The sequence below is a fragment of the Notolepis coatsorum genome, assembly GCF_963971535.1.
Source record: "Notolepis coatsorum genome assembly, chromosome: 10".
Lineage (NCBI taxonomy): Eukaryota > Metazoa > Chordata > Actinopteri > Aulopiformes > Paralepididae > Notolepis > Notolepis coatsorum.
This window is the reverse complement of record NC_140174.1, coordinates 131,715,601-131,743,125: the sequence shown is the minus strand read 5'-3', so window position 1 is coordinate 131,743,125 and position 27,525 is coordinate 131,715,601. Positions and strand designations below refer to the sequence as shown.

At 44.7% G+C, this 27,525-nt stretch overlaps 2 protein-coding genes across 2 annotated transcripts in view; one reads left to right on the top strand and one right to left on the bottom strand.

Annotated features, from left to right (window-relative positions):
* The first annotated feature begins 1,283 nt into the window (after positions 1 to 1,283).
* Positions 1,284 to 14,010, top strand: pik3ip1 (phosphoinositide-3-kinase interacting protein 1). The gene is made up of 6 exons (XM_084323614.1): positions 1,284 to 1,658; positions 2,045 to 2,173; positions 3,908 to 4,024; positions 5,778 to 5,981; positions 6,876 to 6,954; positions 12,271 to 14,010. Exons 1-6 carry the CDS (start codon positions 1,589 to 1,591, stop codon positions 12,497 to 12,499), a joined length of 828 nt encoding a protein of 275 aa, XP_084179740.1. The 5' UTR covers positions 1,284 to 1,588; the 3' UTR covers positions 12,500 to 14,010.
* A 636-nt stretch (positions 14,011 to 14,646) lies between these two features.
* Positions 14,647 to 27,525, bottom strand: part of limk2 (LIM domain kinase 2) — a 103,090-nt gene continuing 90,211 nt past the window's right edge. The window contains exons 12-16 of the mRNA XM_084323983.1: positions 24,759 to 24,824; positions 21,508 to 21,682; positions 19,263 to 19,318; positions 18,142 to 18,299; positions 14,647 to 17,052 (exon numbers count right to left, since the gene is read on the bottom strand). Of these exons, the coding sequence (XP_084180109.1) occupies positions 16,833 to 17,052; positions 18,142 to 18,299; positions 19,263 to 19,318; positions 21,508 to 21,682; positions 24,759 to 24,824 (675 nt within the window). The 3' untranslated portion in view covers positions 14,647 to 16,832. The remainder of the gene's footprint in view (positions 17,053 to 18,141; positions 18,300 to 19,262; positions 19,319 to 21,507; positions 21,683 to 24,758; positions 24,825 to 27,525) is intronic.

The window sequence follows — 27,525 nt, the reverse complement described above, 5'->3', positions numbered from 1 at the left end:
CATCCATCTACATTCGTTGCACACACATCCACACACTCACTTTAAACACTCATACCTCAACATTAATTTTAGACGCTTTCAACACTACACCATATAGCCTATATTTTTTTTATCCACTTTTTCTCCTTATTTTTTTTCTTTTTCTCCCATCCCAATTTCGTGTTGCCAATTCTCCCCTCCCCTGTCTTGAACGTTGCTAGACTAATGCCTCCCACACTGGTCGGCTGTAGTGAGGATAGAAGCCTTGCATCACGTGTCCCCTCCGGTACACGAGGAGGCAGCCTGTCGCATCTTTTCACCAGACAGCGCGGTCTCTGTGGCGAGGAGTAACGCATGGGAGGCTCACGCTGCCCCCGATACTTCCTGATTCTGCTGTGCAGGCGTCACCAAACCGACCTGTAGGAGTCGCTGTCCACAACGTCCAATCCCCACCCATCGACTTTCCACCTGCTACCTCTGCCAATGAGATAGTATGACGACTGGGCCAAGCCGCAGGCAATGCTTGACTCCGGGAGTCGAGACCGCAGCCTCTTGCATTGGTGATGAGCGCACTCTCCGCTACGCCATCCAGTCGCCTGTAACACTACACCATATTTGATCTATTTTATTAGAAAAATATTTCCACGACATCCCTACCTCATTCTTGCATTTTAAAAAGCTTGTATTTGTACTTTACTGTTTGCATTTTGTACTTCACTTGTACTTTTGTATAGTGTTAGGCCTTTATTCTTTTTACTGTATGACTGCACATTCTCAGTGGGCTCATACAGAACCAAGCATTTCACTGTTTGATTGAAAATTGTATTAACAGATTGCAGAATGGGTACAGTACAGCTCAATACACACAATTGTTAAGGGGATGCAGACCAGAGAGACTTTCGTCTTGTTTACATCAGGGTCCCCCATTTTCAATTCATCATAATGTAATGTACATTATATGACGGAATAAAACAACTTGAACTTGAACTAACCAATACAATACAGAAAATAAACGCTCACGAGTTCGACCTCATAGCAGTTTGGGTAGCCTAAAATACAGAAAATAAACAGTCAACAAGTTGGACAGCATTCACACTACTGTCGCAGCTGAATTCAAGAGTGTGGCCTGGGGAGGTCATCATAGTGAAATGCCGCGGCCTTGAATTGATAACTGCTAGTCTACTGTACTTTATTTACGTTTTCTGATGAGACCGTGTTGTCTGTGTACTCTCTGGTCTATGGTCATAGATACAGAGAAGAGAAGTGAAGAGAGGAAAGGAAAGGAAAGGAGAAGGAAGAGAAGAGGCCACACGAGCGGGGGAGGCGTTAGGACCTTGAAGATTCTACCGCAAAGGGGAGTTCCTTCCCTCAGAGAGAGAGAGAGAGAGAGAGGCTGTTTACCAAGAAAGCTGAGCTCCCATCGCCTCGCCTGACAAAAACAAGGGCTGGGAGGACTCCAGCAAGAGGAGCAGTTTGCCTGATTCATTCAGAATAGGCTCTTCCTTCAAAACATCTGTTTTTTGGTGTGCAAATAGTACACGCGTTTCTTTTTCTCCACCGTGCTGTTTAATTCATAACGCGCTCCCGTCATTCCATCAGTTCTGCAAAAATGTTGTTTTCTTTGCACTTTGTTTTGCTAAGCGTGGCTTTTGTGGACTGCAGTATATCAGATGTTGAAGGTAATGAACTTTTGTTACTCAAATTGTGTTTATGTTTCCGAAAGATTTCACAATGTACCCTCGGTCTGTTTTAACACGTGTAACACTATGCGATTTGATTGATTTATTGAACATTTTATTAACAGATTGCAGAATGGGTACAATACAGTACAGCTCAATATACACAATTGTTAACGGGATGCAGACCAGAGAAAGACTTTCGTCTTGTTTACAGCAGGGTCCCCCATTTTCTTCATAAGATAGCTAGTTATATAATAATAATATAATAGTTATATAATATTTAATCTATAATCCTTTTGTTGGACTATGAATATCATACAGACATGTATTCTATGTTTATTTAATTGAATGCACCGCTCATATATAATTTCTTAACTTTTTTCCAGACTGCACGAGATCCACTGGAGTGGAGTACAGAGGAAAACAACAGAGCGCCTCCTCGGGCCTCGCGTGTCTGATCTGGACCAACACCGACAGGGACTATGACGTCACGAGCCATACTGACACTGAGACAGGTACACAGATTAATATCTGTCCACGTGATTGATTGATTGAACATTTTATTAATGGGTAGACAATTGGAGGGGGGCTTCCCACTCTCCAGAACATTTACAACAAGCGGTGCAGGGGTAAGGCTAAGATAATTATCAAGGACTCCAGCCACCCAAACAACTGCCTCTTTGAATTGCTGCGGTCAGGCAAGCGATACCGGAGTCTCATGGCAAGCACAGAAAGACTCTTCTAAGAAGCTTCTATCCCCAGGCCATCAGGTTGCTCAACGAACAATAACACTATGCAACAACCATCAAATGCACACACATCCACAAGCACACACTCACTTTAAACAAACAACACACTGCAGCACCCACTCTCCACACTTTAGATCACCTAAACACACTTTATATTTATTGGTAAAGGATTTGCACTATAACTCGTACACCTTACTGTAAATTGTACCTAAATTGTACCTCATCCCATTTCTGCTTTGCACTATATAGTATATTAGTATATTGTATGGTAACTCAGTTACTTCTATTCTGCATTGAACATTGTACATATGTACATACTGAACACTTGTGTCTACGTACATGACTTCTATTTTTTACATTCTATTTTTACATGCTATACTTATTTTATTTCATACTTATCTTTTTTTTGTCTAGCACAGTCTCTGGAGCATAACAGAAAGAAGCATTTTGTATAAAAGTATTCTGTACTTCTGTATGACGACTATTAAAGAAACTTGAAACTTGAACTTTAACTACAATACAGTACAGCTCAATACACAACACAATTGTTAACCCTTTCACTGCCACACGACAAAGGGTTAACCCTTTCACAACCACACTACAGAAGGTTAACCCTTTCACTACAACACTACAGATGGTTAACCGTCTGTAGTGTGGTGGTGAAGGGGATAACCTTCTGTAGTGTGGCAGTGAAAGGGTTGAGGGATGCAGACCAGAGAAACTTTCATCTTGTTTACGTCAGGATCCCCCATTTTCAATTCATCTTAACATGCATGACATACAGATAGACAGTACTGCTACATCTAGACATACCAGATTTACAAATACAGTACTGTGTGATACAAAAAGAGTCTAAAAAAGAGAGTATATACATTTGACGAAGAAACTGTACATTGGAGGAGGTTGGGTAGGGCGGGGGGGTGGGAAACTGTACATTGGAGGGGGTTGGGTTAGGACATTTACTGTACAACACGTGCCTGTGTTGGTGGAACTACTGTGAATTCCTATCAAATTTAATAATTAGGCTACATTTTAATTTCCCTCTAGTCCTAATTTTTCAGCATCTGTTACCTTGTGGTTTGAAATGTCACTGATGTTGTTGGGTACTACAAGTTGTTTTCTCCCTCTGCAGAATGAAGTCTCATTATTGGACTGTCGATACAATGCTATGAGACGCAACCATAGTGCAAATTCTAGAAGCCTACTTTGATGTCTAGGATGTTAGCATTATATGTGTACAGTGCAACTAAATGCAGACTCATAATTAGCAATAATACACACATTACTTATACATACAACATTCTGTTCTATTTCGTTCGCCCATAGCTGTGGCTTGTGTCTCCTCCGTCCCCGTGTCAGCTTGTTCAGTGTAGCGTGATGGGAGTGAAATAAATGATTAATGAACGCACTGGTTTACCCATGGTGGGGCAGACTGAGGGTATTTTTCCACAGGCCACCAGTAACAGACGGGTACTACTTTGCCTTTCTGACCTTCCATAGGTGTCGGGGACCACAACTACTGCCGTAATCCGGACTCCTCCGAGAGGCCTTGGTGCTACATCTCTGGCCCGGATGGACTGGTCCAGAGGCAATTCTGTCCCATTGACTCATGCAAAGGTACAGTAGGCTAACGGTACTGTCTGAAATGTAACCGCACTGTCGGGCATAAAAAAGAACATGTTTAGTGACGGTGAGTTCTCTGTTGACTGTTGACCATTATTCACACGGCGGGCCATTTGTGCTCTTATGTCACACTCGGGTTGGGTTCCTTTCCACCTGGTTCCCACCCAAGGGAACCCAACCTGAGCATGACACAAGATCAAAATGGGCGCCGCATGAACACGGTCAATTTCACTGCACCGGTGATACTCGTGCAGTTATATGCTTGGCCGAATACACAGTCGCGATTGGCTGAGCGCTCGACATTACAGACCTTTCCTGAACAATTCCGTTGCTAGGGGAACGGCTCGGGCTCAGGTGTATTTCCTGTCTGTTGTATTTAGTAAACAACACTGCAACAGGAAATGCACTTGGGGCCCTTTTAGAATGCCTATGTTGCCATGTTTGAAACGGTCTATACACCCCGCTGATCACTTCAAATGGCAAATTAATAGTTTTCAAAATTATTTCTACCGATGCTCCCTCGATGAACATTTTCGGTTGTAACTACTTAGTATCATAAAAAGTGGTAACTAAGGAAAGGTGTTAACTATTCTAAGGAAAATGGGTAACTAAGGAAAATGAGTGCTGCAGACATAATGTTGTCGTTTTAAGAGGTCGCCCAAACATTTCATAGTCTGTTTGCTGTCTTGATATGTTTACCACTTAGAATCAATTGTTCTTCAAATTGGAGATTCAACTGTTGATCGTTCATTCTCTGAGTTTGTCTCTTTCCCAGAATCTTGTATGTAGAGTGTAAAGTAGGTCACTTGGTCAGAAGTCACTTTACAAGCTGGAAGTTTCATCCAACCCTCTTGCCCTTAGTTTCCTGCTCTGTCTTGGAGCCAACCCAAGTCAAACAAAAACAAGGGCTCGGTGTTGATGGTGCCAGCAGACTCTGAACTAAAAGCCCTAAATCTCGAAGCCGTGGCCTCAGGGTAGGTGTTGGCCACGCCCGACAAAGCAACTCATTGGCCGAAAGGAACACTCTTTCCTTAGAGACAGCATATAATTGGCTGCAGAGTTTCTTAAACAACTTTGTTTTTGGGGGTGGGGGGGTGGGGGGGTGGAGCCAGCCTGTCCGCCCGTAGAGCATAAGAGCAGATGTTGACATCCGCAGCTCCAGCTTCCTGTCCTGTGAGATGTTTGTTAGTGAGCAACGTGCGTTCTCTTCTGCTCCTCGTTGCAGTACGTCTTCCTCACCGTTCTACAAATGAAAGTACAAGCTATACAAATACAGAAAGAAGATTTTCTCCAATGACTGAATGAGATTAGTCTACTCTCGGGGCATTCCCCATCCCACCACCATATAATATAACTGATGGCTTTTGATTACACTGTTTACTTTCTCATATTCTTATATTAAGAGTTAATTATATAGTTTACACTGTTTAAAAAATTAAAGAATTATAATTGTATTACCTATATTTATGCATTTTTACTATTACCATACCTATACATCCCCTCCCCCCCATGCTGCTATGATGCCTGAATTTCCCCAAGGGGATCAATAAAGGAATATCTTATCTTATAGTTTGGTGTCAACAGTGATCTTATTGGCATCAGACGAGTGGTGATTAAAGACCATGTGGCTTGGATGATATATTCGACTCAATTATAGCCCCATATTCCCGTCAATTGGATTATAGCCAGAGTAAAGGCTTGCGTCTGTTTGTGTTCAGACTTTCATGTTGTCTCTATGTGCCTGCAGACCAGCTGCCCACCACAGCGGTGGCGACGGAGGCTGACCCCCTCGCCCCTGCAGCCACCACCACGGCACGGGCGCCGCAGGTCGTTGAACCGGCCAAGTCGGGGGGGCCCGCTCAGGGAGAAGTGGCCGCTGTGCAGCCCGTCATGGGTGTCAGCCAGCGGGTTCGGACGGGACCCAGGAAGAAGAAGGACCTGGGTGTCGTTGGTATGTTTCTGGTTGATGTTAAAGGGAACACGCCAACGTTTTGGGAAATTGGCTTATCGTCTTCTCGGAGAGGGAGACGAGAAGATGGATTGTTTCCTCTCTCTGTGCGTTCAGTAGAAAGCGATCTGGCTGCACCACGTTAGCCTAGCTTAGCACAATGAATGGAAGCGGACATGTACGGGTAGCCCTCGGGAGAGGCGTTAGTTGGACAATGCCTAGGCTACCCGTACATGTCCGCTTCCATTCATTGTGCTAGGCTAACGTGCAGCCAGATGGCTTTCTACTGAATGCACGGAGAGAGGAAACTGGTATCTATCTTCTCGTCTCTCTCTGGAGAAGACGGTAAGCTAATTTCCCAAAATGTTTGTTAAAAGGGTTGCCTATAAGTGCATGACTGCACGAGGCTCAGGAAGTAGAGCGGTCGTCGTCTGGTAATCAGAAGGTTCCCGGGGTTTGATTCCTGGCAGCATGTCGAGGTGTCCTCGACCAAGACACTTAACCCCCTAACCGCTCCAGATGAGCAGAGGTTGGCACCTTCTTTTCTTTGGTGCTTTCATCTCCATACGCAGAGTGCCATTCAGCTCTGTTGTATCTCTACAGCAGATATCTCCAAAAACTAAGCAAATCACACCAAAACAATCTGTTACTTGTCCTTTCGGACAAGTTATGTTTTTGTAGGTTTTCATAGATTTTTGCAGTCCGGTAGAGAGAGAGGAGGAATGGGAGATAGACCGGGGAAGACATTCGGCCATGTTGCACCGTAGTGCTGTATGCGGTGCGCCACTCGGGCGCCACACTCCAAAACAATCTGGATGGATGGATATTATTTATTTATTTTTAATTTAGGGTAAACTGTCCCTTTAACCTTTTTGTATGTTTACTGTCCTTCCCTAGGATATGTCATTGGTATCCTCATGATGGCCGTCATCATCATGCTCGGGGTGGGAATCACTATTGGCTACTTCTACAAGAGGTCAGTAACAACACTCACTCATTGAAAGATGTTATGTAAGGAAAGACTATGAACATAATTGGAATCTCCCATGTTTTTGCGTTTTTTTAGTGATGCTAGAATTTGAACGCAGAGAGCGATGATGCCCTCTGTTCCTTCAGAGTTAAGTCGCTTGGCATTATTTGGTTTAGCAACATATGCCTCCTACGCAAGAGAGACGGCTGGCACTAGAACGCACTGATCTATGTCCAGGCAATGGTCCTCTCTACTGTGATGCAGGGGTGGCAGTGGCTCAGGAGGTAGAGCGGTCGTCTTGTAATCGGAAGGTTCCCGGTTCGATTCCGGCTCCTCACGGGCAGTGTGTCGAAGTGTCCTTGAGCAAGATGCTTAACCCCTAACTGCTCCCGATGAGCAGGTTGGCACCTTGCATCGTTGCCTCTGCTGTCGGTGTGTCAATGTGAGTGAATGTGAGGCATAAGTTGTTAAGCGCTGTGGATAAAACGCTATATGAATGCAGTCCATATATCAGAAAATATAAATGCAGTCCATATATAAATGCAGTCCACTTAGAGCCCCAGTCCACTTAGAGCCCCAGTCCACTTAGAGCCCCAGTCCACTTAGAGCCCCAGTCCACTTAGAGCCCCAGTCCACTTAGAGCCCCAGTCCACTTAGAGCCCCAGTCCACTTAGAGCCCCAGTCCACTTAGAGCCCCAGTCCACTTAGAGCCCCAACTGTGGAATTGGAAAAACAGCCTTGTCTTTTTTTGTCCAATGGCACAGGTGGTGTTGTTGAGAGCTTGAAACCTCTCCAAGAGAAGACGTTAGTGCGATTGACTGACCCTGAGCCGCGCCCTCTTCTCTTGACCCCCCCCCCCCCCCCCCCCCCCGACCGCAACTGTTGCTTCTGTCTGAGGGAAGCAACAGTTGTGATTGGAGGATCAAGAAAAGAGGGCAGGGCTCGAGACGGGTCAATTTGTCAGGGCGTGGGCACTGAATGTTGTGGGTGTGAGGAGTGGAGGGTATCAGCTGCCATCCTTGCCCCGTGCCACGCCCCACGCTCTGCTCTGCAACCCCTATGTGACGACCGCTCGGATCTGTTTTGTCACCACAAACGCAACACAAAATGGGGGCAGGACAATGCAGGGGAGGAAAAAGCCTGCAGCTTGTCTATTTTAAGCACCAGTATGTTTGATAGTCCTGAAAGAGCAGAGTGTGGACGGGAGGAGAGGGGACAGAACAGGACAGCAAATCAACTGCACTCAATGTAATCTGTGAAACGACAATGCTTGTGGTGTTTATAGAAGGAATTCCGATACCTTGGCACTGCACCACGGTCCCTCTGTACATTTATATTGGGCCCTCTGCATTTATATTGGCCCCTCTGCATTTATATTGGTCCCCTGTACAATTATATTGGGCCCTCTACATTTATATTGGGCCCTCTACATTTATATTGGGCCCTCTACATTTATATTGGGCCCCTCTACATTTATATTGGGCCCCTCTGCATTTATATTGGGCCCTCTGCATTTATATTGGGCCCCTCTACATTTATATTGGCCCCTCTGCATTTATATTGGTCCCCTGTACAATTATATTGGGCCCCTTGTACATTTATATTGGGCCCCTCTGCATTTATATTGGGCCCCTCTGCATTTATATTTGGCCCCTCTACATTTATATTGGGCCCCTCTGCATTTATATTGGGCCCCTGTACATTTATATTGGGCCCCTCTGCATTTATATTGGGCCCTCTGCATTTATATTGGGCCCCTCTGCATTTATATTGGGCCCCTCTGCATTTATATTGGTCCCCTGTACAATTATATTGGGCCCCTCTGCATTTATATTGGGCCCCTCTGCATTTATATTGGTCCCCTGTACAATTATATTGGGCCCCTCTGCATTTATATTGGGCCCCTCTGCATTTATATTGGGCCCCTGTACATTTATATTGGGCCCTCTGCATTTATATTGGTCCCCTGTACAATTATATTGGGCCCCTTGTACATTTATATTGGCCCCTCTACATTTATATTGGGCCCCTGTACATTTATATTGGCCCCTCTACATTTATATTGGGCCTCTGTACATTTATATTGGGCTGTCGGATCGAATTAGCCGGGCCTCTGTCATTGTTGTCTATTTCGAGAAGCTGATCATCAATGAGCAGAGCAGATTAAGTCAAGAGGGTTTCTATCGGCCCTCGGAGTACAGTGACAACACCACTGTGTAGTTTGTGTGGTACCGTCATGTATTTCCATGCAGCAATTCATCTTTGAAAAGAGTTTTGGTTTAATAACATTCAATTATTCTCTAACTTCAAAGTCTGTGAAAAAGCTAAACCGTATTTGCCTTATCAGCATGTTTGCTCAGTTGCATGAAGTTGTGAGAAACTGGGCAGAACGGAGGGAGTGGACGGGCAGAACAGAGGGAGTGGACGGGCAGAACAGAGGGAGTGGACGGGCAGGACAGAGGGAGTGGACGGGCAGAACAGAGGGAGTGGACGGGCAGAACAGAGGGAGTGGACGGGCAGGACAGAGGGAGTGGACAGGCAGAACAGAGGGAGTGGATGGGCAGGACAGAGGGAGTGGACGGGCAGAACAGAGGGAGTGGATGCACCAGGATGGGCTTGCATCTACAATTACCCGGCAGTGGCTCAGGAGGTCGTCTAGTAATCGGAAGGGTCCCGGTTGGATGCCGGCTCCTCCCAGCAGCATGTTGAAGTGTTCTCAAGCGAGACACTGAACCCCTAACTGCTTCCGATGAGGAGGTTGGCATCTTGTGTGTGTGTGAATGTGAGGCCATGGTTACACTGGGGTAAAACAGCAACGTTGTATTTTCGAATGATTACGTTTGCATGTCCAAGTTAAAAAGAAACGCCGTTTTGGCAGGAAAACGCGTTTTCCTAGTGTGCAACGCTGAAAGGTGTTTTCGTTTTGGAAACTCGCCGACAATGGTGCCATGTAATTTGCGCGAGCCGGATACGGAGCCGTTTCTTGCCCAACGCCCATGCGCAGTAGTAAACACCGATGACAAATTCTCCCCTGGCTGGACCTATACAGGATATCAGCTGCGTCCTCCTCAGATTGCCTGTAGCTGCGGCTAAACTAAGATCATGTGTTGTCAAGTTATTGTTATAAGAAACCCAGTCCAAACTACAACAGTCTGCATTCCCTTAACAATAGTTTGTATTGAGCTGTATTGTACCCATTCTGCAATCTGTTAAATAACGTTTACATCCATTCATTCTGCTAGCATTAACACTTTCAGAGCCATTGCTTAACCTTGATTTACCCGTTGAATGCCACCATCCACTTCAATGTTAGCTTAAAAACGCCTAATCTATGTTTTAAATTATGTGTCTAATCTGCCCGTCGCTTTTCAAATAAACGCTAGATTATTGATAGTATATGTGTACGTATGCACGCTATAGAGGCGATCTGAAAAATCGATTCTCTTATTTCCTAATCAGCGATCGCGCACAAACAGCCACATCACACACAGGGCAAACGCTGAGATCTCAGCGAATACAACTCTGATTATCCCAAGACTGGTAAAATAGATTCCTTACCTCAGATCAGATGTTCTCCAAAAAGATCATTCCAATTCCTGATCGCCATTCCAAATATCGATCACGCTTATTGATTGAGTATTGACTGCTGTAAATATATATTCCAGGCTGATTCCCGTCCCGCAATGACTTCCATGTTGATCAGACTTCTTGCCAGCACAAGGAACCAGCTGGCTCCGCCCCTACATATCTACAGATCCCAGGTTACAGTTACACAGGGATAGACGATAGGGGGCGCTTTTTCCATTCTGAGCTCCTGTAGGGGCTGCTGTACCAACGGGAGACTCGGTTGATGAAATATGATTTCAGATCGCTAATAAAACAATTTGTCGTCCGTGGCACTCAGTGGGGGGGCTAATAAAAAGAGATGTCGTCCGTGGCACTGAAAGGGTTAACGTTACTACGCTGCTAGCCACAATGCTATACTGTTATAATGGCATATCCCAAATCACGTTAGCACGTAAGCTAACAAAATCTGCGATCTTTTTGTGAGACTAAACTCCGCTCTTGGTGGTCAATTGTGTTGATGTTAGTTTTGTTTCATCAACAAATCATCAACAAATGAGGCAGAACACACAGTGAATGTATCCGTTTTTGTTTATTGCACTTTATTTCTTGCTGAAAAATAAATGCTATGTTGCTAAATGGCTCATGCGAGGTATAAAGATGGTGGCTTTCTGAGATTTTGAGCAGGATGTGGAGTGACTCGTTCAACCCTTCTGATTGGTTGAAAATGGCCTTCATGTTTGAACTACATCGCCACCTACTGCTTTGGCATTGTACTACATGTATATAGTAGACGAGACAAAACGACGTCTAACTTGCCTGCCAATACGCAGCATTCTGAAAAGCGAAACGAAATGGCCCTAATGTAACCGCAGCGGCACAAGTTGTAAAGCGCTTTGGATAAAAGCTGCTATATAAATGCAGACCGGAGTGCAGAGACTCTGTGATGATGAGACGGGGTGTAGTGGACAGAGCAGTGTTTCATAATGTAACTCATGGTAGGAAGACCTCTCTCTCTCCAGAGACTGTATGTTCCCTTCCCTGATCTGGCCCCAGATCAGCAGAAAGGCAGATAACAGACCTCACCACCTCCCGACCAGACAGAGCTCCCTGCCAGCTCCCCACTAGTCTGCGGCCCTTCTGTCACTACTCATTATCTCTGCCCCGTCCCTCTCCCCCGCCACAGAGCAGATATACACCCTCTTATCTGGTCCCACTAGAACAATAACTACAATGTCAGACTTGGCGTGGACCGCGCAGACGTCCTTACGGCTAGGCTTCTCTAATGGAAGCCATTATGAACGAGGGATAGGGGGTCAGGATGATAACGGCATCACGAATGACTGTATTTTAATTTTATTGTGATAAAATTCTTTATTTTCCACATGAAACGAGATACAACGCAATACAGTAACAATAATAATAAACAAGACTTCAGAGGACAATACTGTGAATACGCAGTGAAAGGTTAACCCTTTCACTGACCATACAGAAGGTTAACCCTTCCACTGACACACGACAAAGGGTTAACCCTTTCACTACCACACGACGGAAGGTTAACCCTTTTCACTGCCACACTACAGACTGTTAACAGTCTGTCGTGTGGTAGTGAAAGGGTTAATACTCCAGAGACCCCGAACCAGGGGCCCCCCCCTCCAGCCCCTGAGACCGCAAACCACCAAACTCATAAGGGCACGAATGACTGTAGTTGTTGAATGTAGATCCACGTCTCTTAACGTAATGCTTCTCTTTGCGCAGGGGCCGGGACCTGAAGAAGCAGCACAAGCAGCGTGTGTACGAGCGCGAGATGCAGAGGATCACGCTGCCCCTGTCGGCCTTCTCCAACCCCACCTGTGAGCTGGTGGACGAGGACACCGTCATCATCATCACGGCGGAGTGCCCCCCCGCTGCCCAGGAGGGAGTGGAGGAGGAGGGCGGGGATCCCCTCATGGGACAGCAAGCGGAATCCGGTACCCCCGGAGCCTGAGCAGCACTGGGCCGTCGGTTTTTCCAGACAGGACTTGGATTTTTCTGCGGACCAAAAAACACTCCCAGCCCCCCCACCCCCCTCAGATAACACCCAGTTCCAACAAACGTAGAAGGAGAAAGGGGGAGTAGGGTTTGAGCTCTGACCATTTTAACACGACTTTGTTTATTTTGTGTCCTTTTCTTTCCCCTCTCTGGTTTTAACACGTCCGTGTCGCTCAAAGGGGAGGCAGACGATATGTCACCGCCGGTGGAAACCATCGCGGTGAATATGGAGACGGGTCGTGTACAAATGTGGTTGTCGGAGGCTGAATACGAATCGTTTTTGAATGGGGGGAGGGGGGACGACGACGACATTCATAGCCTTTTGGTTTTAATTTTTTTTTTTTTCTGCTGCAAATGTTGTCGGAGGCGTGGGGCATCCTGTTCCAGTGGGCTGCACACTCATTCCATTAGCCCGCTTGTCCGTACCAGACCACCCGAGCTGACACGGGAGGACAGGAAACGCACCTACGTCTCCGCAAAGTCCGCCTCGTGTTGCAGGCGCTCGTGTTTTAGACCGATGTTGAGGATACAAACACGGGATGCGAGGACACCGATATATTTCCAAACATAGTTTGCCTCCGGGGGCAAAGGTCGGGACGCGAGGTCGGATAGATCCGTTACAAGACGAGGAAACTCCTCCCGCCCTCTTGGCGCTGCGGAGATTGCCGTAGCATGATGCATCCGAATGTATCCGTTCGTTGTTTCTCTGACGTTTATCTTTGTGTATTCAGCAAATCTAAAGGCTGCGACGTGAGAGGCCAATGCACAACAACAGAGTATGGCAGTAGTGGTCATTGGCAGATCATGGCCTTTATTAACTCCTGCAGGTTAAGGAGTGACAGGAAACATGAGAGTGCTCCCTCCGTGAATATGAGACGGAAGTTAGTCCTCAGGACACCTGCCACGACATTCGGATTAGACCCCGGGATCCGGAAGGAACTGGACTCTGTCTGAACGCTGCCTGCGCCGGATAGGGCAGAGCAGAACGGTCTCAAGTGTTGAAGCCCGGTGCTTAAGATTAGATTCAGACCATTGAGTAACGTACTCCGCGCTTCAGGATAAGCAAGGAGAGGAGCAGAGTGGAATAGAAGGATGTCCAAAGTGAAATGTTGAAAACGCTGAAATTTGAGATGAATGCATGGAAATTGTTAATACCTATGTTAACTTGGGTGCCATTTGATGTCCTGTGTGAACGTATAAAACTATCGGGAGTACAAGTGAAATGCCTGAAAAGTCATTATTACCATGTCATTTGCAGACTATGTATAGTCATTTGTTTGCTGGCCTATTTTTTTTAAAACTGTACTCCAGCTGATCTTGTTTTGTATTAATCTTCCATCTGACCCATCACTGGAATGTTATGGTAATTACTGTTCCATTGTTTTCATTGTGTGCTGGCCTTCTGTGATTGGCAGATTTTTTTTTTTTTACTCCAGTCACTGAAATAAAGCTGTTTGGTCGTTTTCATCTAAGAGTACAGAATTAACTACTCGGCTTTCAATAGTGATCTTTGTTGATGTTTTTTTTTTTCAGTGGGCGGGTGACTCGATCATTAGGAACTGTATAAAGAGATGCGATCTGAAAACTCAGTGTAGTAAGTTACACATTGGCTCCCTCTGGTGGTAAACCTACAGTACTTCATTGTGCTGATCAATGCCAATAGTGTGCTATTCTATTTCTGTGATGCTGAATTTTAACTGAATATTGCCTATAATCTAGGGCTGCCCCCTCAGTCTATTACAGGGTTCCCACAGACATTGCAAAATGAAATTCAATGACTTTAAAGTACTTTTCCATTTAAAAAGGGCGTTTAAAAGGATATTCACTTTTTAAATGCTTTTTTTTTTGTATAGAAAATAAATCTGATCCAATATTTATGGCTTAAAACCAGTTTCCGACAATTTGTTACTTTCAAGGACTAAGCACCTTGTTTAAAAAAAATTGCTGTTTTTAAGCAACTCCAGGTCTTGACTTTATAAATCAAGCACTTCAAGGACCCTGGTAAGCAGAGGTCCTTCTGCCTGATTGCATGTAGAAAACAAACTTCAGATTTGTTGATAAAATCAACTTATCGATTTATTACAAAACAGAATGAGGATAAAGTGTTTTAAAAATGTTTATTTAAGAAACACTACCATGATACAAATGATAGTGGTTACAAGTTTAATTCGTCAGTACCTTAGATGATGCTAGCAAAAAGTCATTATACATATCTCGTATACTACAAAATGTTTCAAAATCTACAAGTCCATGATCCCCATAGGAAAAGGCCATCTGATTAAAGCCATAATTATATACACGTTCTATACATTCCTTGATGAGAAAAAATATATAAATCCAGTTTTATCTGTACAAGTCACTTTTTTAGTTAAGTTGCATGATGTATTGGGGAACACTACGTCCCACTGAGCATCGACATACACACAGGACAACCAGCAGTGAAATAATCTGACCATGTCAAATCAAGCTGATCAACAAAACCCTAAAAAAGATTTTACAAACACCCCAGCACCAACACTTTCTACCATAACGGCAGTTGGGCAAAATATGAACATATAAACAAATTGAAATAAGTGTTAATTCAGTGGTTTAAGAAATTACATTTCATTAGCCTAATTGTGAGATCATTCTAATTCAGGTGAAACCTATCCAACGAGGATACAAAAACGGTTTAGTGTGTCACAAGGTAAACAACATCCACAAACTAGTGTAGTCGATACGGTTTGTGTGCACACAAGGCAAACATCTGACAAATTAGTGAGTAGTGTAGTCGATCAGTTCTCTGCAGTTTCAACATAGTCTAAAACAGACAGGAACGTGGGAGTAAAGGAACATTAAAAGGTGAGGCACTGTGTGACGTGGTGTGTGATGTGGTTCTGCTTTGCCAATAAAAGCCTAACATGGACATCTGTTTCTCTATAAACTCAAGTGTGATCACCAACTGTGTGCTCGCAGGCTACCAGGCACCGTAAGTCCAGATTTCAATAGAGCCAAGTGACTTGGGGAACTCTGCCAATATTACAGCGGTTGTTCGCCCACAAGAAGTTAAAACGACTTGGTGATCATAGTCAATCAGGCAAATCAGATCTCTGTGCGACGTGACAGCAGTTCTGTAAATAAATGTTATGCCTACTGTGACCAAAATGGTTAAAATTATAGGTCTTATTCTTGAAGATAAGTTTGACAACAGCTGTTCAATGTTTCCCTGTGCTCTAAAACGTTTTATTTGAAAGATTACAGAGCCGAGCTTATTTGGTCAAAACATCGTTACTCCACAAGACGACTGCAAAGCCTCAGAACAGAACGACCCATCGACCAAGTTGCTCGCCATGTGGTCGCTTCTCCTCAAGCTTAATCCTCCGTGTGGTTGGCTTCCGCTACTGCACTAGTCATTCCTGTCTTCTCTCAGTGGTAAACAAAGTTCCCTCAAGGCCCTGCCTGTTTTCTCTGAGACGCCCTTCAGCCAAGCCTGTCGCATCTCTGTTGTCTTTGCTGCTGCAGCGAATTGTGAGTCTTCTCCTGTGCAAAGGCTGATCTCTGCATTCCACACACACACACACACACACACACACACACACACACACACACACACACACACACACACACACACACACACACACACACACACACACACACACACACAAACGCCAGAGCCAAGTGGAAGGATTAAAAACAAGGCCACTCAAAACTAAAACCCCTTTCACGTGGTGACAGATATTAAATATAAATGAAAGACCATCCTCTAGATAAAAAAAATATCTTCCTTCGTCACGCTGTATGATGAAGGAAAACGACATAGTTCTTGTAATACAAGGTAAACACGAGTAAAACCCTGCATTTCCTGGTGTGTACATCAAGGGGGGGGGGGGTAAGTGGGGGAGGGCTGGTGGAGGGAAGAGTCTTTTCTAATCCAAAAAGGATTTTCTTCTTGAAATGCGGCGCCTCTCTCGTTTCCAAACACACATACTGCAGTTCACCGCCACTCTTAACCCTTTCACTGCCGCACTACAGAAGGTTAACCCTTTAGTGTGATAGTAAAGGGTTAACCTTCTGTAGTGTGGCAGTGAAATTGTCGCAGTGAAAGGGTTAAAGAATTAATATCCCACATAACAGCCGAGAGGCTGGTTCCAGCAAGCTCAGGTTATCCAGTTTCCTTGTTGGCACAGGTTTATTGTTTTGTCTCCCTCTCTGGTCTGCTTTTCTACCAGTGCAGAGGTTCAGACGGAGCAAAAAAAGGTTGTTTGGGGGTCCAGGGACGCAGCGTCCGCCCCCCCCCCCCCCCCCTCCCGCTAGGTGGCGTTATCCGCCACGCCGGTTCCGTCCGGAGAGGCCGGCGCCACCGTCTGGCTCGCCGGGTCCGCGCTCTCGGCCGGGGGGCCGTCCTTCTTCGGCCTGTGGAGACGATAGAGGGTGTGATGCAGCAGGTCCAGTTCGGCGGGCAGAGGGATGCCCAGCTCCCGGTGGAGGGTCATCGCCTCGAAACAGTCCTCCAACTTCTGGAAGGGCGGTCTGCGGGAGGGAGGGGGGAGGGGAGGAGCACAGAGGTTAGAGGTTAAAAAAACAGGCTGGCAGGGTTAAGGGAGAACATGAGGAAGCAATCTGGGGGCAGGGGCGTGTCCCTGGGGGCAGGGGCGTGTCCCTGGGGGCAGGGGCGTGTCTCTGGGGGCAGGGGCGTGTCCCTGGGGGCAGGGGCGTGTCCCTGGGGGCAGGGGCGTGTCTCTGGGGGCAGGGGCGTGTCCCTGGGGGCAGGGGCGTGTCTCTGGGGGCAGGGGCGTGTCTCTGGGGGCAGGGGCGTGTCTCTGGGGGCAGGGGCGTGTCCCTGGGGGCAGGGGCGTGTCCCTGGGGGCAGGGGCGTGTCCCTGGGGGCAGGGGCGTGTCCCTGGGGGCAGGGGCGTGTCTCTGGGGGCAGGGGCGTGTCCCTGGGGGCAGGGGCGTGTCTCTGGGGGCAGGGGCGTGTCCCTGGGGGCAGGGGCGTGTCTCTGGGGGCAGGGGCGTGTCCCTGGGGGCAGGGGCGTGTCCCTGGGGGCAGGGGCGTGTCTCTGGGGGCAGGGGCGTGTCTCTGGGGGCAGGGGCGTGTCTCTGGGGGCAGGGGCGTGTCTCTGGGGGCAGGGGCGTGTCCCTGGGGGCAGGGGCGTGTCTCTGGGGGCAGGGGCGTGTCCCTGCACATGGCGGGCAGCTCAGATGCCATCTCAAAACTTCTGTGAACTTCTAGAGGCAAGAAATAGCCTGGATAATGTCACACAGGGTGAGGGAGAATTTTCCCACATGTGGGTGACCTGCCGTTTCGACAATGAATTCCCTCTTTTCTAAATGCATGACTGTTTTCCATTGATTAACCCTTTCACTACCACACTACCAAATGGTTAACCCTTTCACTGCGACAATACAGAAGGTTAACAGTCTGTAGTGTGGTAGTGAAAGGTTAACCTTCTGTAGTGTGGCAGTGAAAGGGTTAAGACCACATCACGCTGATTCTCGTCTTGCTTTCAATTATTTTAAGTAGCGGTCACCCAAATCAATAAATTGAAGTATTTATCAAATCGCTCACGACAAACAAGATGTTGGCCAGTAGCTACTGCAGCGACATGGAACACCCACCGGTTATCGGGTATGAGATCACAACAGGCCACGGCCAATGAGAAGAAAGCTGGTGGACTGTCGTCTGGGAGGAACTTTTCCAGAAACTTGTCAACGTTCAGGCCAAAGTCCAGAGTTCTGGGGAGGCACTCTGGGTCTGCGTAGACCTGTCCGATAATCTGAAATACAGAGGAGACAACGGCCCATCAATGAAGATCCCAGGTGGCCGACACTGTGGACATACTGAACCAAACTAAATAGGAGTTTGAAAACAGATTCGTCGCTAAGTGAGTGGGCAAATGTAATTAGATAAGGGTTCGCACACACAAGGTCCCTGAAGTGCTTGATTTCCCCCAAAAAAAAGTCAAGGCCTGGAATCCGTTGAAAACAGCCCATTTCTTAAAAACAAGGTGCTTAAAAGTCCTTGCAATTCAAATCAACCATTCGCATTGTTCATCCATGATAAAATGGTTCTGAATCAAGAAATATATATTTTTAATCTAAAGTGTAACTAATTATCGGAAATTGGTTTTAAGCCATACATATTGGATCCGATTTTCATTTCAATAAAAAACAGCATTTAAAAGTGAATTGTATCCTTTTAAATGCCCTTTTAAAATGGAAAACAGTGCTTAGAAAAGTACTTGAAAAGTCCTTGAATTTAATTTTGCAATGTCTGTGGGAACCCTGTTACATTTACATTTTACATTTAGCTGACGCTTTTATCCAAAGCGACTTACAAGTCAGCAGGAAGGGTACAACTCTCAGCTGAGTAACAATGTTCATCAAAGTGTTCAAACTTGAGTGCTGCAGTGTCGAGTGTATGTTAGTATATTAGGAAGAGTGCATGTTAGTATATTAGGAAGAGTGCACGACAGCAGAGGACAGTAAGGAGGTTCGTTTCTTTTTTTCAGATATTGATTGAAGAAGTGTGTCTTTAGAAGACGGCAACAGATTTGACAGGTTTCGGCTGTCCTAACTTTGGTTAGTACTAGAGCAGAGTGCATGATAGTAAAAGACAGTACGGAGGTTAATCGTTTCTTTTTGTTCTTCATTTCAGATATTGATTGAAGTGTGTGTTTAGTCGACAGGGTTTGGGGTTGTTTCTAGAATCCCCAGGGGGGCATCAGCAGCGCTCTTACCTCACAAAGCATAATCCCAAAAGAGAAAATGTCCACCTTCTCGTCATAGCGTTTCCCTGAGAGACGAATGATAAAAAAAAGAATAGAGTAAATAATAATAAATAATACATTTAATTTATATAGCACACTTCAAAATCAAACGATATCTCAAGGTGCTTCACAGCAAAAGAGAAAATACAAGGTTAAAAGTAAAAACAGGAGCAGCAGAACAGGTCCTAGTGGAAGGCAGAGGAGTCTAAGGGAATAAGGGAGTCTTTTTTTTTTGATCCACTTTTTCTCCCATTTTCTATATTTTCTCCCATCCCAATTTCGTATCATCCAATTCAACCCTCCCGTCACGAACGCGGTTTCTTGCCTCCCACAAGCCGGCTGCAATGTGGACTAAGTCATACATAGCACAAGTCCCCTCCGGTACTTGAGGTAACAGCAGTCTCATCTTTTCACCTGCGCAGCTCGATCTCTCAGTGGCGAGGAGTAACGCGTGGGAGGCTCACGCTGCCCCCGACACTTCCTGATTCTACTGCGCAGGCGCACCAACCGACCTGTAGGAGTCGCTGTCCACAACGCCCGATCCCCACCCATCAGTTTCCCACCCCCTAATACGGCCAATGTGTATTAGTACGGACGACCAGCTAAACTGAAAGCAATGTGGAGCGCTAGGCTCGAACAGGCAAGCCCAGCGTCTCCGTCATTTGTGGCGAGCGCCTTGCCCACTACGCCACGTAGCCGCCCATGTAAATAAGGGAGTCTTAAGGCTTTGAAGGCAGTGAGGGAGTCTGAGGTCCTGAGGGAGTCTGAGGTCCTGATGGATCCTCCTGGCAGTTGATTCCACAGGTGTGGCCCCAGTGTGGAAAGAAAATGCTCTGAAAGAGCAACAGCAGACAGAATAAATTATAAAAATGTGTGGCATAATGATCCCCTTCCCCCTCAAACAATCTCCCAGTCATGTTCCAACACCCCCCCCCCCCCCCCCCCCCCATTACCCTCCCCCATCCATTCACATTTTGTCTCTCACCTTCAACCCTATAGGGAGGTAGTATAGTGGTTACATCGTTGCTGTTTCCGGCCGGTCCACCTTGCAAAATTGCAATGTATTTCCCCATTGCCCATTTCTAAATCGTCTCGTTTAAAACAAATAAAGCATGAACATTTGCATGGTGTACCTTTCTGTGCTTATTCATCCACAATCTATACCTCAACATGAAAATATTCGCAATTAATCGAAAAAAAGAAAAATCGCTGAATTTGATTTCAACCAAAAATGATTAAACAATAATGTTAGTGATAGAAGGGAACTAATTTTGTGCAAAAATGGAAAGCTTTCCAATGTTCATGCGGCAGAATTGTTACAATAGCTGATAATCCATTTTCCCAATGATAAATCCCTATACGGGTGGACCTCGCGGGCGGACCAAAGTGATGTCAGACTACACCTCCCTATCCAGCCCCGAACCCATGTTCCCCCCCCTCATCCTCCTAACTCACCCCCCCGCCCCTTCCTTGACTCCTTCAACCCAATCGTCTCTCTCACCCGATACCCCCCCCGCCTTTCTAACTCACCCTGGCCCCCCCCTCCAATAATACCTGGGCCATTCTACCCAGAATCCCTTTCTCTCTTTACTATAAAGAGCCACGTCTGACTGGATTCTGGAGCTCTCCTGGGGACCCAGGCCATTGTCTTCGTTGAGGCAACCAGCTATAACTCTGATCTTACTTGTACCTATTTGGGTATAATAAACCCGTGTTTAACCAAGTCTATATTTGACTATGTACATTCATTGATCCGTTATATTCTCCCACAAGTGTCATCCTCAACTCCGTGCAGTGGTGCGTTGGTGATTTCATACCTGGTTGCACTGTGTTTTAATGACGCCACATGCACGTGCGGTCCCGGGCGAGCGCTCCCGCGCATGCGCATTAATGTTCCCTTGTGTGCGCACAGAATAAAGACAATGCCTAATTGCCTCTAGGAATGGAATGGAACACATTTCATTCACAAGTTGTGTGAATGTATCAGAGGATGTATTTGAACACACCTGACAACCTGTCAGATTGTTATGCAAAGTAGCCAGGTGAGTACTTGGCGAGTTGGCGCATCAGTTGAGTGCAGCGCATTCTTGTGTGCACGCGCGTGCACATCCGTGCATGTGCGTGTGCGTGCTCCTGCTCACAGACCTGGTTGAACGGTGTGCAACCCCGTCTCATGACCAACTCACCACTGACTCAGTGTCCCCCCCCTGCTCACCGTTCAGCATCTCCGGGGCCATCCAGTAGGGGTTCCCCACGACCGTGTAGCGCTTCTTACGGTCCAGTCGCCTGAACACCCTTTTCTTGGAGGCAGGCTTCTCAGGCGGGGGTCTGACCTTCTCCTCCACAATCAGCCGAGAGAGGCCGAAGTCAGCGACCACCACGGTGTTGTCCTGGTGGTGTCGGAGAAGAAGAAGAGGCAGAGTCAAACGTCGTGTCAAAAATGACGTTCCTTCTCACCGTGTATCCGTTGGAGGGGAGAGCTTAGAGAGCTTACACTTATTCATGTTTCCTCACATCTTCCAGGATCCAAACAAGTCAACCGTCGACCTGGTCAAAAGCTTGCTTCTCTAACCGTATGGCTACCACTAGGGGTGGGAATCGCCAGAGACCTCACGATACGATACTATCGCGATACTTTCGTCACGATACGATAGTATCGCGATACTAAATATATCGCGATACGCTGAGTATTGCGAATTTTCTTATTATTATAATAATTCTTTTGATCAAATTAAATGTATTACCTTTTTTCAACTGCAAAGTAAAACTTTGTAAACATGTTTTATCTAATAAAAAAAAGTTCAGTCTGTTCATCTCACTTCAATCATTTTTATTGCAGAACATGGTATTTTCTCAAGCAGACGGATGTAAACACTGTAATCTGTGTTGCATGTACCTGACAAACTGAACTGTTTGTATAACAGTCATATTCCAATTTAACTGAATGCACATGTGTGTGTGTGGACTACTGTACTATTACAGGTATTGAAATTAACAATGCAACTAACGTATACAAAAAAATTAATAATTAAAAAATTAATAATTAAATATCGATACTTGGCGTCCCTGTCTACAGTATCGCCACGCAAAGTATCGCGATACTACTACATATCAATTCCCCCCCCACCCCTAGCTACCACCTCTCCGAACAATTGATTGTTTTGGTTGGTTCAGTCGAGAAAGGGCAAAAAAAAAAGAGTACTGTATATTGTTTAGGGGGTAGGACGACATGTTAGAACACCCACACTGTAGGGGTGGACGGTATGGTCTAAAATGTATATCACGGTATAATTTGAAGCATAGACGGTAACGGTATATATCACGGTATCAGTGTTTCCGTTAGAATAATTTTTTTTGCCTGATAGGCAGGCTATATAAATAATGACATCCTCAAGGCATGTAGATTTATAATATTTTAACTTAAAACTAGGCTACTTTTGCGTATACAGTCATTATATTCCAAAAAATTAAGTCCCGAGTCGAGACTCCATGCTGCTCCCAAAGAATCCCAATAGTATGCAACTGCAGAGCCGCAGAGTAGGGGCGCTTTCAGGTCCGGTCACAGGCCCGGCTCAACAGCGCCCCCCACCCAACGGCTGAATTGCCAATGGCTGAATTGGAGTACTGCACTGTGCCGGTACAGATGGGTGGGTTATGGTGGATTCTGCGGCTCTGCAGCTGCATATGGTTCTCGCAAAATCCAGCAACCAGCCGTTGTTATCAGAACACTACACACATATCATAATGTTCACAGCAAACTGTAGTTGATCACCAGGTATGTTTTATTAACGTAGAATAATTCATATAAGAAAAACGATAGGGAAATCTCTTACCTTTCTCCACTGGTTAAAAATGCCAGGAACTGAAATTGAAACTTGCTGTGCGCCGCGGTGATATGTGTTTATTATGAAATGACAATTGCGTGTTGACACGCCCACTGCGCGAAGCCTCCTAAATAACTTTTTCCAGTTTGCACATATCTATTATCTATGACTAATTCTATCTATTTTTAGGGGCAAATGCGAGTGAAATAGTCGCGCTGTGGTTACATGACATCATTGATATTTTAGAGCTGCTCTACCGGTTACAAGGTATAGTCAAAATCCATACCGTAGAGCAAATTCATACCGTTTATACCGTATACCGTTTATACCGTCCACCCCTACCACACTGTACTCATGCCTGCTGCATTCATCAAGAACGTGCTTCAAAACGCTTTGGGAAGAGTGCATGTAGTGAATCCACAGGCATTACAGTACAGTGCAGGCTTTTTTCTAACACGTAATACCTGTAGTATTAAATAATATACATTTTATTTAACCGTAGAATTCAATAGACCCATCTCAAACCCTGCTCTGTTTTCTTGATCGCAACTGTTGCTTCCCTCCACGCCAGATCCATGGAACGTACGCAACTCCCCATTGGGTCTGAAGGCGGCACATTGAGAAATAAACAAATAGCTTTCCGGCGAAAATGGTCATAAAGTTTAAGTGTGATTCACCGTGGTCTCATACCATGCCGGGGGAAATTCCTGGCACTGTAATCACATAAAGTGTGGAGAAAAGACGATGTTGTGTCCCTGTCTGTACCAACAACAGCAGCAAGACACAGCTTGGCGCGTGAAGGCTGTTCTAAACTTCATTTGTATCGTCTTTTTCATATAATGTAATCACAGCACCAGGAGGAGTTCCCCCCTGACAAGACACCATCACATCACCAGGGTACATCAAAATTACTTTATCTGCGACCATTTTCGCCGGCAAGCTCCGTGTACATGGTAAATGGCTGCTTTTTTATATAGCGCTTTTATCCAAAGCGCTTTACAATTTGTTACTCACATTTTACCCATTCACTCACACATTCACTCACCGACGGCGGCGGAGGCAACCATGCAAGGTGCCAACCTGCTCATCGGGAGCAATTAGGGGTTAAGTGTCTTGCTCAAGGACACATCGACACGCTGCCCGGGAGGAGCGGGAATCGAACCGGGAACCTCCGGATTGCCAGACGACTGCTCTACCTCCCGAGCCACCGTCGCCCCCTTTACATGATGTCATCAATGTGTGCCGCTTTCAGACCCTATGGAGAGCTGGCCTGCCTGCGTATTATGTCCGACGTGTCCGGCTAGATCCAGGCTAACAATAAAGAGCCAATGTGGGTGGGTCTAACGTGGGTCAAACAGTCCTAGAAGCTGTAACTGGGCTGAGGAGATTCACGTCCCCAGAGCTCTGGAACGCTCTATAACGGAGTACAGCACTGGCTTGTATAGATAGGACCGTCTTGGTTAACCCTTTCACCGTGACAATACAGAAGGTTAACCTTCTGTAGTGTGGTAGTGAAAGGGTTAAGTCAGAAGGGGTGGGCACACTCAACTGTCGCTCAACTCCAACTGTCAAAAATAAATAAATCACCACTTGTTTTTAACATACCGGGGCACGACAAGCTATACTGTGTTATGTCACCTACCATTTTAACCAGGCAGTTGTGGGAGTTGAGATCTCGGTGTATGATGCTCATTGAATGAAGGTAGGCCTGAAATAGAAGAGGAGGAGATATGAGGAGCAAAGTAGGGATGATGTGAACACTGTGGTTAGTGCAGTATGTATACTATAGACACTGTGGTTAGTGCAGTATGTATACTATATACTATAGACACTGTGGTTAGTGCAGTATGTATACTATATACTATAGACACTGTGGTTAGTGCAGTATGTATACTATAGACACTGTGGTTAGTGCAGTATGTATACTATAGACACTGTGGTTAGTGCAGTATGTATACTATATACTATAGACACTGTGGTTAGTACAGTATGTATACTATATACTATAGACACTGTGGTTAGTACAGTATGTATACTATATACTATAGACACTGTGGTTAGTACAGTATGTATACTATATACTATAGACACTGTGGTTAGTGCATATACTATATACTATAGACACTGTGGTTAGTACAGTATGTATACTATATACTATAGACACTGTGGTTAGTACAGTATGTATACTATATACTATAGACACTGTGGTTAGTACAGTATGTATACTATATACTATAGACACTGTGGTTAGTACAGTATGTATACTATAGACACTGTGGTTAGTACAGTATGTATACTATATACTATAGACACTGTGGTTAGTACAGTATGTATACTATATACTATAGACACTGTGGTTAGTACAGTATGTATACTATATACTATAGACACTGTGGTTAGTACAGTATGTATACTATATACTATAGACACTGTGGTTAGTACGGTATGTATACTATATACTATAGACACTGTGGTTAGTACAGTATGTATACTATATACTATAGACACTGTGGTTAGTACAGTATGTATACTATATACTAGACACTGTGGTTAGTACAGTATGTATACTATATACTATAGACACTGTGGTTAGTACAGTATGTATACTATAGACACTGTGGTTAGTGCAGTATGTATACTATATACTATAGACACTGTGGTTAGTACAGTATGTATACTATATACTATAGACACTGTGGTTAGTACAGTATGTATACTATAGACACTGTGGTTAGTGCAGTATGTATACTATATACTATAGACACTGTGGTTAGTACAGTATGTATACTATATACTATAGACACTGTGGTTAGTGCAGTATGTATACTATATACTATAGACACTGTGGTTAGTACGGTATGTATACTATATACTATAGACACTGTGGTTAGTACAGTATGTATACTATATACTATAGACACTGTGGTTAGTACGGTATGTATACTATATACTATAGACACTGTGGTTAGTACAGTATGTATACTATATACTATAGACACTGTGGTTAGTACAGTATGTATACTATATACTATAGACACTGTGGTTAGTACAGTATGTATACTATATACTATAGACACTGTGGTTAGTACAGTATGTATACTATAGACACTGTGGTTAGTGCAGTATGTATACTATATACTATAGACACTGTGGTTAGTGCAGTATGTATACTATATACTATAGACACTGTGGTTAGTACAGTATGTATACTATAGACACTGTGGTTAGTACAGTATGTATACTATAGACACTGTGGTTAGTACAGTATGTATACTATAGACACTGTGGTTAGTACAGTATGTATACTATAGACACTGTGGTTAGTGCAGTATGTATACTATATACTATAGACACTGTGGTTAGTGCAGTATGTATACTATAGACACTGTGGTTAGTACAGTATGTATACTATATACTATAGACACTGTGGTTAGTACAGTATGTATACTATATACTATAGACACTGTGGTTAGTACAGTATGTATACTATAGACACTGTGGTTAGTGCAGTATGTATACTATATACTATAGACACTGTGGTTAGTGCAGTATGTATACTATATACTATAGACACTGTGGTTAGTGCAGTATGTATACTATATACTAGACACTGTGGTTAGTACAGTATGTATACTATATACTATAGACACTGTGGTTAGTGCAGTATGTATACTATAGACACTGTGGTTAGTGCAGTATGTATACTATAGACACTGTGGTTAGTACGGTATGTATACTATAGACACTGTGGTTAGTGCAGTATGTATACTATAGACACTGTGGTTAGTACAGTATGTATACTATAGACACTGTGGTTAGTACAGTATGTATACTATAGACACTGTGGTTAGTGCAGTATGTATACTATAGACACTGTGGTTAGTGCAGTATGTATACTATAGACACTGTGGTTAGTACAGTATGTATACTATAGACACTGTGGTTAGTGCAGTATGTATACTATATACTATAGACACTGTGGTTAGTACAGTATGTATACTATATACTATAGACACTGTGGTTAGTGCAGTATGTATACTATATACTATAGACACTGTGGTTAGTACAGTATGTATACTATATACTATAGACACTGTGGTTAGTACAGTATGTATACTATAGACACTGTGGTTAGTACAGTATGTATACTATAGACACTGTGGTTAGTACAGTATGTATACTATATACTATAGACACTGTGGTTAGTGCAGTATGTATACTATATACTATAGACACTGTGGTTAGTGCAGTATGTATACTATAGACACTGTGGTTAGTGCAGTATGTATACTATAGACACTGTGGTTAGTACAGTATGTATACTATAGACACTGTGGTTAGTACAGTATGTATACTATATACTATAGACACTGTGGTTAGTACAGTATGTATACTATATACTATAGACA